This window comes from Uloborus diversus, chromosome 1, assembly GCF_026930045.1.
Source record: "Uloborus diversus isolate 005 chromosome 1, Udiv.v.3.1, whole genome shotgun sequence".
In the NCBI taxonomy this organism is placed as follows: Eukaryota; Metazoa; Arthropoda; class Arachnida; order Araneae; family Uloboridae; genus Uloborus; species Uloborus diversus.
The window spans coordinates 221,157,835-221,170,423 of record NC_072731.1 but is presented as its reverse complement, the minus strand read 5'-3'; the positions used below and the strand labels follow the sequence as shown (position 1 = coordinate 221,170,423).

The window sequence follows — 12,589 nt, the reverse complement described above, 5'->3', positions numbered from 1 at the left end:
TTTCGAGCTAAAAAAAAAAAAGTTTTGATAAATAGGGTACATTCGAATAGAGTAACCGGTGACAAACGAGCGCATCAAGTCACTCTATTCGAACATACACATTAATCGTACAAAATTCGTCTGCGCCTTGTTTAGTTTCTGTTTCAGTACAATCCCCTCGAGGAAAACGTTCGCACCCGCTCATTTCAACCCTTTGGGGCGCACTACCCTTTAAAGTTGGAATTTCAACAAAAAAATTTATTGGCAGTCTACTTAGGCCCTAAGAAGTGCAAAAATAAAATTTGGTAAAGATTGCACTCGCCGTTTTGATTTTATAGGTGTTACACCTACGGTAACACTGCGCCAATAGAGCTGTAACGTGCGTTCAAGCGAGTATTGCAGCAAAGCGCGTAAATAAGCAGTAAATTTTAGAATAAATAGAAAAATCACAAGTTTACGCCTGTGTTCCATATTTAGCATAACCCAGGGTGCACCACGATGAGGATAGGGTCAATTGAATGGAAAAAATCTCATGCAACAGTGCAATATTGCGGTTTTCTCAGGTAAATCTCAAAACTTTTCAATAGGCCCACTATAAGAGAAATCAGGCAGTCTTTTGGATTCTTTGTTATGTAATCCAAGTGGGAGCTTGGGGCTGCTTAGAGGGACCTGGTTGAGCAAGATCAAAGAAATCATCATTATCATTGTCCACAAATTGCATCCAACATCATTGCATTCAAAATGCTTGGCGCCTCTCTGCGCCATTGCAAAAGAATTAGTAATTACTAAAAAATTCTTGAATAAAATTTATTTATAAAAGAATTAGCTGTAAAATGTTGATCCTACAGATAATATCAAAAGAATTGAGTAAAATGAGTGATCAAAACGCAAAAGAGAGAAGAGCAAAAGAATCACGTAGCTCTAAGTGAAGATGAGCTAATGATAAAATCCCTTTCTAAAACCTCCAAACAAAATACCTGACACCCAATAGCATGTTTGAAACACTTGAAATAAAACAGGCCAGCCCTGCTTTTCCCTATAAATTAACCTCTTTCACCCCCCAAGAAGAGAGTAACAGAAAATGTAAACACAGATGTTCGTCGCTGAACGCAGAGTTGAAAAGCGTTACTTGAAAGCTCTAATGGCGCAGTGTGACCGCTGGTGTGACACCTAGTATTCTTCAGTGGTTATGAGTTTGTTTCTGATTTAAAAGTTATAAATATGTATACAATAAATACTTTAGGGTATAGCAAACGAAAAAACATCGGAATTATTTTTGTAGAATTTTTTTTATATCGGAAAAAAAATTATCCAACTTTTTTTTGAAAAGCGACGACTTAAAATAAAATGACATAGTTAATTATTTTTGATCATTTTCTGTAGTGGTGCCATCTAGGGTTATAAAAAAGAGTTAAAAGAACACTTTAATCCAATTTTTATGCACTTATTGATTAATTCCAGGGCTTGAGAAGTGGTTAAATTTAGGTGTTACACCTACGGTAACACTGAAACGCAAAGGGTTAAGCTAACTAAATGTTGCTCTTTTATTCCTATGGGTATTTTCCATGCTTTTCACTGTGAATAGATGTAAGCTTTAGCTGAAAAAAACTTAGAACTGGTTTAATTTTATGTAATCTTTTCTTTGTATATAACTTGAAGTTTTTCAGTTATATAAACTGAAACTAAGGTTATATAACTTGAAGTTTTTCACGTACTTGAAATTAGTCTTCAGTTGTCACTTTTGTATTTATTTCCTCTGGTAAATACACGTTTAATAATCTTTTACTATTATCATTAACAACAACATTAAAACACAATTAAAGCTCTGTAATTCCTTTTATAGTTTATAACGCCTGTTTTGTTCTTGTACTAATCCCAGATGCTAAAGCTTAGCTACCACCATCTCCTTGAAACCGAAAATCTCCAACATGTCCAGAAAAATTTTTGAGTCTCTTAAAATCTCAAGCATTGAAGAATTGCACTTGAGAGTAATGACCAGGAGAAGCCTGATTGGTCCTGCACCATAGTGACACTCTGAAAACTGTTTCGCCTCCTGTTGGAAAGCAAGGGGGCTGTGTCCACCCAGAAAGTGTGAGAGAGCCATCTGTTGTTTCCTATGGATGTTAAGCTGGAAAGACCATTGAGGTTTTTGACCAAAATATCAAGAGTGATCACGATCGAGGAGTCAGCCACGTTACGTTTAGCCCTTTTTTGTTTCGAGGACATTCCTCAGAAAGTTAAACTACTCTGCTATAATGCAAGGTTTCATTTTAGAGGCAGTCTTGATCAGATAATAAGCTCTCTCATTTCTGAATAAACCTGGGTACTCATTTAAAGTAAATAGAGTGTCTTTTGGAAAGCTGAACAACGGAGGTCTAGAATTTCAGGCCCTTCAAATCTCGAAGTCATCCAATGAGAAAGGTGCTATGTAGAGGCACCACTGTCTGTTAAAATCCAAATATCCTCAACTTCGAAATCTCTAATCGTGTCTATGAAATATAATTCTCCATAGATAGTATTTTTGTTGTTGTATATTTATGTATAGATAGATAGTTTGGATCTAACACTGGAGCAGCTATCAGTATTTTTAAATTTTAGATCCATTGTTCAGCCCTTCTACCAAGGGTAGAAGCACGGAAGTTCTGTGATGACTTTTGTGTGTATATGAAATATAATCCTCCATAGATAGCTATTAGTTTGGATCTAAAAACGGAGCAGCTATCAGTATTTTTAAATTTTAGATCCATACCATCAGCTGTCTCAATATGTAGGGGAACATGGGGCAAAGTGAAATGTTGAAATACTTACTCTGCTTTTAGCTCCACCTATCCGGTATTATTTTAAGTATGTAGTACCATATGTAGTTGATTCCAGTCAGGAAAAAAATACCACCGAAGGTTAAAGCATTTGGTAGTACAGGTAATTTAAAAAAAATTGATACTCATATTGTAATATTTCCTTGTTAGTCAAAAATTATTTTTGTAACTACAAAATGATAAAGTTCTTGTTATCAACATTTTAAATATTATTTGAGACCTCCTCATATTCATTGAAGTATTAATTTAGTTAATATTGAGCTTATTTGTATTTTAAATAAATTGTACAATGAATCAAGTACCTACAGAGCAAAGTGAAATAGTTTGTTTGATTTACTCACTCAATCATTTAATTTAAATCACTTGCCTTTTCATTTATTAATTAATACATTTACATTCCTACATTTAGTAGTTCACTTATTTATTCATTTGTTTACTAATTTTCTTATTCATTCATTCTTTTACTCTCTCATTTATTTTTCTTTATGTATTAATTGGTTTATTCATTTAATTTTTCATTTATTGTTTCATTATCTTTTCATTTATTCTTTCAACTCTTTATTTACTGGTTCTTTTGATCAAAAATATGTTCTATGATTGAATAGAAAATAGGTCATTAGAAAATCATTTTTTATTTTTCAATTTGCCCTATAGAAAAAAATCATTTTACTTTTCACTTTGCACTATAAAAAAAAAGTGCAAATTTTCCACTTTTTTTTTTTTTAAGACTCAAATTTACTGCCAAAAAAAAAAAAAAAAGGTACTGTTTCAATGCAAGTTTTATTATAAAATACAATGTCTTTTCTTTATGTACAGTAATTTTTAAAAACAAAATTCAGGTTTGTTCATTTTGAAAAAACTCAGTCATTTTAACCATTTCACTTTGCCCCACATTCCCCTACATCACTTCCAGAAATACCGCTGTTACTCCTGCATCAGTCCTAATCAGTACATTTTCAGAGCAGAGAGTGGAATATTAAGTATTTTCTGAAGAGCCACTTGTCTTGTAAATTCAGGTATGTCTGAGTGTTTGCACATCCTGGTTAGAAGCTTAGTCTGCAAATGTATTCTCTCTGGGTTAAACTTAAAGCAAGAAAAATACCCTAAGAAATGAGCTTGACTCAACTGACAATGGATATATCTCACTAGTTAAGGGAAGGGCTGTTTTCTTTAAGCACTTATTACTCTGCCAAAAGTGTAGAAGGGCTGAAGTTCCGTGCTGACTTTTGTAGTTAAGTAGTTTATTGTAGTGCTTTGTAAGACAATAGCTCCTCCTTAAAGATAGAGGTGGCAAATCATTCTTGAACAACACAATAGCTTTAGGATAGCTATTATGGGGAGGTCAGTAATAATTCTTAAAGCACTTAACTGCACTTGTACAAGTTTATTTAAGTTGACTTCAGATGCACAAAAATAAATTGGAAAACCATGTTCTGAAATACGTCTGATCAGTGAAATTTTAAGTTGTTCTAAAGGTGTCAGAGCATTCGCAACCAGTCAGGACCATAAATATATTTAAAAATATTGTCTTTTTCTGCATTTGGCCACATGGACCTATAATTGTCTGTTACTTTAGAGTATCCCAAGCATTTGGCATTTTTTATATAAGGTGGTAATTGACTGCCAAATGTAAAGATAGTTGATTGGAAGTTATAAAGATGTCTTTTGGTAGGGAAAAAAGGTTACCAGTGACTTTCATATATTAAAAAATCAGTTTATGCCATTCGACAGTTGTACCTCACAGTTGAGGTTAGATTCTATTTTACCTATGTCAGAAGCAGAACACCAGAGGATGATATCTCGGCCAAAAGCTCCACAATACTGCTTTTAATACCTCTTCAATTCCTGTAATGTATAATGAGAACAGTACCGGACTCAGAACTAAACCCAAAGGGAGACCTTGTCTTAATCCAAAAGGATTGGACAGAGTATTTTTGTCTTTATCTCTTAATATGGATCTATTCTGTAAAAGTGTTTTGAATGTAATTTTGTTGAAGAATTGACCATTTGGTGTTACCTCTGCTTTTAGATAAAAGATATCAGCAAAATTCTAGATATTATCATCATTGCAGTTTTAAATTCGTAATTACGGTTGGAGATTTTAAAAAGGAGAGATGAAAAACAGAGAGAAAGAAAAGAAGCAAGTTACTTACAGAAATAGTAGTTTCAAAAGTTTGAAAGCCGCCAAATCTGAGGGAGTATGAAAGTCTCCACATGTGCACAAACTATCCAAATAGGTTTCGCAATATTCGAAAACTATGTTTTGGGGGTTGGCTCTCCAAGGCCACACTGTGCCCTTGAGAGCAACTGTAGAAGAATCAATAATAAATCATAAAATAAAATCAACCAATTGAAAATAAAATTTAAGGGGCAAAAAAGGACAGAATTGTTTTAAAATAAAATGCTGTAACCAAAACCACATTTTGTACTGAAAAAATGAATTATTTACATCCTTTTTGATTTACTTATTGTATTTTTTGTGGGGGAGATTTATTAAGTCTGCCAGTCTTGGATTCAGTTTTTAACAGGGTTGGCAGGTTTCTGCCGAGGCAGTAAAAACCACTGGTAGAAACCGGTTAAAACCGGCATGGCAAAAACCCCTTTCTGCCACATTTATGGCAGAAACTCAAAAAGTGACATAAATGCAATTCCTGACATACAATAGAAAATGTATAAGAAAAATAATTAAATATTAACCCAAATACAATTTATTTACAACACTATCACCATTCAAAATCAAATTTTACCATTGTTTTCACACTGCAGCAGCCTGTATCAAAATAAAAGTTTTGACGCTGTTTCTAAACCTAACCAATTTCCCAATTTGTTGTGCACAACGGAGAAATTTGAAAAGATTCTTGATTGTCTCAGCAGAACTAGCTGGCATTATCCTCAAAGAACAAGCAAGATTCACAAAACTTTCATCTATAGCACATTTTTTGAAACTGGACCACCATGCGGTATTTGGAGTAGTTGTTACAACGTGATTGGAAAAATAGGTTTTGGGAAAAGGGGCCGATTTGTTTTGTAAAGCAATGGTATAAGGTACATAATCAGGGTTAATATTTGTGAGTAAAGTGCGGGCACTTTCTTCTTGATAACATGAAATTTACTCCCAAATACTTTGGATGGAGCATATAGGCGAGTAAATGATTATCATTAACTGCTTGATTAAGCTCTTTGAAAATAGCTTTATTCAGTTATATTAAGTGTAAAATGACAAGTTCTTGTATTTTAGCATTTAATGAAATAAAATAAATCTGTATTTATTTAAATATTTGATATATATATTACTTTATATTAAATGCAAACAAAATAATTATAAACAACAAACTGAAAAATTTGTAACGTTTACAACATTACAAGGTTAAAATTTTTAACACATAGCAATTTCAACTATGATAAATTTTACTTAGCTCTGGAAATGTCAGTCTTGTTATTTAACATATTTTTACACTAATTATTAAATAACTATTATATTAAGTTTTTGCAATGACGAAATGGAGTTATATTTTTCATTTTACTTAATTGCCTGTCATTAAGTAATTACTAGAGCTATTAAAAACGTCTTCTAGTTTTTGCCAGTTTCTACCAGTTTCTGCCGGTTTTTACCGGTTATAACCAGTTTCTGCCACTGGCAGGGCAAAAACCAGTTTCTGCCGGCAAAAAGTCAACCCTGGTTTTTAAGCATGTGGTTTGGTTTTGCAGCAAACAATTTAAATTTAAATATAAACAGAACAAAATCAAATTTTTCAGAAAATGCCTTGAGATTCTCCTTCGATGATAGAGGTCGATCCAGGTCTTTATTTTTGGGTCCGCATTTTGTAAAAAACAAACATTTTTGAGAACTTTAATTATTTTTAAGAATGTATTTGCTCAAAATATAGAATTAAAAAAAAAAAAATGGTGGATCCAAATAAGGTTACAAATGTTTTGTATCCCTGTTTATCAAGCAATTTATTGGTTCTAGCATGCTCCAAAAAACTTACTACTTTCTGTGCCTTTGTAAGTACAGATATTTAAAGTTCTTCTGATGCAATTTCAAGATATTTTGACTGTTTGTTTGTATGCTTGATATTGAGTTGTATTATGCTATGACTAAAGGTTAATGATATTAATTTTTTTCTTCAGGCAAGGCATGCATCAGAGAAATGAGTGAACGAGAAAGCGCTTTTGAATCCCAAGCTAACTACTATCACCCGGCCACGAGGAAATGGGTACAAGGAGTGTTTACTCTTAGTAAAAACAATATTCAGTTTGTTAGTGATAATAAAGACAATGATCAACTGCATTTACATTTGCCATTAAATACCATTTCTGCAATAGAAAAAAAGCTATCTAGTTTCATTTATCCATCAATTGTGGTTACAGTTGGCAGTGAGAAACATTGGTTTTCATCTTTCTGTAACAGAGATTTGACATATAACATGTTAGAACTCTTTTGGCGTGACAAGCTCTTTATGCTGCAATTTAAATCTCCGAGTACACCAAAAGTTGCAACAACTGATCTTGGCAAAGAACTTCTTGATTCCTTATATGAATCAGAATGCATTTTAATTGAAACTGCTAATGTTTTGCTGGATCAAAGTCAACAACTTGATAACACTCAAGAAGCTGTTGAAAATTTGAATGATAATCTTAATACTTTGGAAGCAAATTTAAAATCTCTTGACATGGTAAAAACTTTTGTAAAAATAGGATCATTAAAAGATTCTGAGCATGCACAAGAGTTTGTTCAGCAAATTAAAAGATACAAGATAATGTTTTCTTTCTCAAAAACCACGGATAACAAGGACTGGAGAAAGGGAATTCTTGTCATAAGTGATGATATTTCTCTTTTAAACGAAGATGGACTGACAGAAATTCAAATTGCTCTGAATGAATTAGAATCATTAAAAGTAAATATAAGATTTATCTAAAAAATTAGATCAGAATTTTATTTTTTAGTATGAAATAAGATTTTCTTTTTTTGTTTTATATGCAGCCTGTAAATACAGTTGAACTTATTTATCTCGACTTTTCATCTCAAATTCTGTTATTTTCTCCGCAGTTGTGGCCTGAATTGTACTTGTTTTTCCAAGTCTATCTTGAAAATAATCCACCAAAACCTTAATATCATGAATTCCAGAGATGCTGCCTTTTAGGTATTTTGAAGCCCAACAACTTCTGTTTGCTATGGAATCAGCAGCAAAAGTTGCATTAAGTATTGGAAGAAAAAAAAAATCAAAAGGGAAAAAAACATATGTATACATACAGTCAGCCCTTGTTTATTGCAGTTAATCTGTTCCTGACTCTGTCCTGATAAGTGACTTTCTGCAAAATACCCTACTGTATATACTCCCTTGTAAGTCGAAACCCCAACTTTTAGGAGCAAAATTGGGAAAAAATTGAAATCCCGCGTATAAGTAGAGCCCCTGCTCTCTGAAAAAATCTGGAACTTTTTGAGCTGATTTTGACTATAAAGGACGAAAAGGAATTGTAATGAACATTTTTATTCTAAACAAAGTCAGATTATTATTCTTTTGCACAAAAAGGGTTCACTCCTGTGATAACGGTTTTTGTAAAGGGTTCAATTTTGCAGTTTCGATTTTTGTTACTTATTGCTGTTATTTTGAATAAATATCAAGAAAATTTTGCGCTGTGGCCATATTACGTAAAATTCCTGAATACAGCAATTCCCACTTTTTGCATAGTCTGCCGATGACTGTAATTATTTAGTCTTTATTCACAGTCAGACCAAGTAAAATTATACCAGAATGTGTTACTTATATAGCATCTGCTTTACAGAATTGGACTACAATCGGAAAAATGGTCATGTTTTCAAGCTTTTTTCCCCCCAAGAATCATTAGGGAAAAATGTTTCGGAAGTTCTGCCCTGTGTATAAGTCGACCCCCTAACTTTTATCCTCATTTTTTGTACTAAATTTCTCGACTTGTACACGAGTATATACGGTACTTTATTTATAAATAAAACTTTCACAAGTACATACACAGTACTTTATTTATAAATAAAACTTTCCTAGTAGAGAGCAGAAAATTTGTTTACGACCATATAAGTGTGGCTTTTTAACATAGGGTCTTTTTGAGTTCTCTGGGGATAAAATAACATCCTTTAGTCTCCCCATTGGGTAATGTGAGTGGTACCCAATGTAATACACAAAATGTGAGAAAATAAGACAAATTAGACATTATAAGTATCATATTGTTATTATTGTGCAGTAAACATTACACACACTACCAATACCCTATGAAAATAGTGCAACTTGTTCAATGATAAAGTAAGGAAAAGAGAAGAATAGTATCTTTCCTGTCTGCCTCTGCATTCTTTGAAAGTAAAGCTTACTACTTGGAAAAAAAAAGTAGAACATTGTTTTTAAATGTAAGTATGTACGTTAAATAAACTGAATAATAATGTATTCCTAGAAAGTGATCAACGGTTGAAAACATATCAATTTTTGTATAAATCTCTTACTCAAGTGGATGTATGTATGTGCTACTAAGAACGTGTCTTACTTTAAAACAATATTTTGTTACTCTTTTGAGGGAAAGAATTAATAAGAGGCCAATGAATTTAAATGACCTGTATTTGAAAAAACTGTAATCGAGTGAAGCTGCGAAATGACAAGGAACAACTGTGTGTGTGTGTGTATATACTGTCCGATATTTTAACGCGAAACCTTACTCGAATTTGCGCATGCGTCAGGTCTCTTCTGATTTTATCAAAACAGGGGTCATAGCAAGAAGGAAGTAGCGAGCAAGTAAAAACGAATGCATCGGGAAGTACGCTTCCTTAAACCGTCACCCCTCTTTCAGTTGGAACCATTCGCAGCTGCCAGTCTCGGAGTTCGAGAACAGACAGTATATATATCTATATATGTATACAGTCAACTTTTAATAACTCGTAGTCCCAAGGGACTGATTAAAACCTTCAAATTATGACATTTTCCCATAGTCTTCTCAAGGGTTTCGGATCCAATGAAAGCTCTGAGAAAAAGGAATATTCGAGCTGTAAAACTTTTTATCAGGAGTTGACTTTAAAAAAGAAAAAAAACAGCAATGCTTATTTGTTTGGGGGGGGGGGTACAACTAGGTTATTTTACAAGCAGGCAAAAATTTGCTTAGGTGTTCCCTTCCTGTACTGTTCAAGCAAAGGATTTTTTTTTTTCTGAAATCTTATGCTTAAAAGTACATTGTTTTCAACACTTAATGTTTTGTTATAAGACCACTATTCAAAACCCCACAAAAAAGCCCCATGTATGAAATACCTTTCAAGTGTATACAAAAACACCTGGCAAGCAACTCTTTGACATAATGGTTACGAAAATTTTGTGTAATTTCATCCTCTCTCCAAAATTAAGAATAGTATTGTATGCACTAAAAATTCATCTGATTTTTTTTATTTTAATGAGAATCACTTTTATATTGATCAAGCCAATATAAAACTGTTGAAATGAAACTTGATCTTTTCTTGGATCAACTTTTATTAACGATCCATTTCCTTTTTCTTCTGAAATTATTTTCCAATACTTAGGCTTGATGTTATTGATATTAATCTTTCTTTCAGGTATTAACTCCTTGGGAAATGTGTATTACTGGTAATACTGCTGAATCCAAGAAAACAGGCTTCATTATGTGCCCACAACTTTCCAGATTCCTCAAACATTTATCAGGGAATTCTAAGATCAAAGAAAAAATTATTTGTTTGGATAACAATTCTAATTCCAATCAAGATGAACCATGCTGCAGCAAATCTTGTGGTTAACATTTTTTCTTGAACTAACTAAATGATTAAGGGACAAATTTCTTTTTAACCTTTTGTAAGCAAATAGACACATATTGCTAGGAGGGATATTTTGTTAATTTTCATAGTAAATAAGAGTTAAAAGTAAAAAACCAAATAAGCAATTTTGTACTTAAAAGCTTAAGTACAATGGATGACAAAAATGCATAAAAAATGAAATAAATTTTAGACAAAAGCAAGTATGCTGGCTAAAACTTAAAAGAGGTTATGAAAAGAAATCTTTTTTTATGAACATCACAAGTTTCCTTCTTTCTTTGGAGATTCAACAAACATATCAGTCATATTGGTGTACTGAAAATTATGAAGCATAAGTATGAACCACCAAGCAAAAAATACTTTAGTATAATTACGAATATAATTAAGTACAGTCTGCTCTAATCTTAAAAGTATGGGGTCAAACAGCATTTATAAAAAACATATCCTTAGATGACAAATTGTTTAAGCTCCTAGTCAATTTTGTCCCTAAACTTACGGAAATTTCAGAAAAATTCCAGATATTCATTTTTAATACTAGTTTTTAATCCCAAAGTCTAAAGGTATCTTTACCTCTATAATATCTTTTCAAAGTATAAAATATCATAACATAAATCTTTTAAGTTAAGTTTCTGAAAGAAACAATTCAAGGCAGTACATTATAATACCAAGCAGAAAAAATGTTCAGTTGAAAAACTTTTTTCAACTGAAAAAATGTTCAGTTGAAAAACTTTTTTCATAATGAGATCCTAAAGCAAAATTTTCCAGTTCCTATGCCAATGTTCATAGTTTCAGCTATCATTCATTCAAATGACGGCTGAACTATGGGCTGAGACTATAGCACACTAACTACAGGATTAATTAAGGATAATTGGATGATGCAGACCTGAAGCAAATGCATCCATGTATGATGTGTCTATATTATCATGCTATGCTTTTATGTATAACTAGAACGTGCTTTAGATTACATAATAACAAAACATTATTTTCCTTTTTCAGAATTATCTAAAGTTAGGACAGATTTTAGGAATATCTCTATGCATTTTAAGTTGAAAAAGTACATACAAAACTCTATATTTTACATCCATAAAAATGAAGTTCATGTTTCTTCTTTAGGCTCTAGTGAAAGCAGCAAATCTCCTGATCTCTGTTCAACTGATGATAAGATTAAAATTACACCAGCAAGTGAATCAGTGCAAGATGGTGTGTTATCAGAAGAAGATGCTCAAGCAATAGCAGACTCTCTAAATACAGTACAAAGGTTAGCAGCTGAAATTAAGGTAGAAGAACAGAAGCAGTTAGAGAAGTTGGACTTGTTGATAAATGATATGGCTAAGACAGAACTGAGGCTAAAAACACATGAGAAAAAAATAAAGAAATTGTAATTTCAACGAAAAGCAACAGGACCATAAATAAAAATTTGGAGATAATCAGAACAAATGGTAGAAGTACCTCTCATTTTGGGGCAAGGGATAACACTAGTAGCCATGGCGGGTGCTGCTATACAGCATGATTTTAAAAAATATTTCAATGAAAGCTTACCTAGGATCTGAACTTGAAATACATTTTATTTAAAATTATAAAAACTCTATTTACATCCCTTTGCTTTTCACTGTCTCATATTATCTGTTAATAGGCAGTAGAGCAGTTAGGGTTTCCGATCCTGAATTTGGCACGATTATTTGCAGGATGGATAGCGAGTGGAGGAAAAAAATCATCTGACTGACCAAAACAGTTTCAGATTGGATGGAAAATGTATTACCTATTTCCATTATTTTCATGGTCAAATTTCATTTTTTTAAAAAAACTTCTGTGACCTGAAGATACCCTGTTAAGAGCAAGGGGGGGGGGATTCAGATTGGTTTTTGAGGGGGTCATTATTAAAGTCTCAATGCATAAATCAGAAAAGGGGTCGTAAGTGCAATACTAGTGCAAAAATCCCGAACTCTCCTTGGTAAATTCCCAAAAATGCAGCTTTAGGCTATTTCAATTGTATTTTAATGAATATCATGACCTATCC

General features: G+C 32.6%; 1 protein-coding gene across 1 annotated transcript; it reads left to right on the top strand.

Annotated features, from left to right (window-relative positions):
* Nucleotides 1-1,527: 1,527 nt before the first annotated feature.
* On the top strand, nucleotides 1,528-12,263 carry LOC129225085 (uncharacterized). The gene is made up of 4 exons (XM_054859641.1): nucleotides 1,528-1,738; nucleotides 6,927-7,693; nucleotides 10,360-10,552; nucleotides 11,686-12,263. Exons 2-4 carry the CDS (start codon nucleotides 6,947-6,949, stop codon nucleotides 11,952-11,954), a joined length of 1,209 nt encoding a protein of 402 aa, XP_054715616.1. The 5' UTR covers nucleotides 1,528-1,738; nucleotides 6,927-6,946; the 3' UTR covers nucleotides 11,955-12,263.
* Nucleotides 12,264-12,589: the final 326 nt, after the last annotated feature.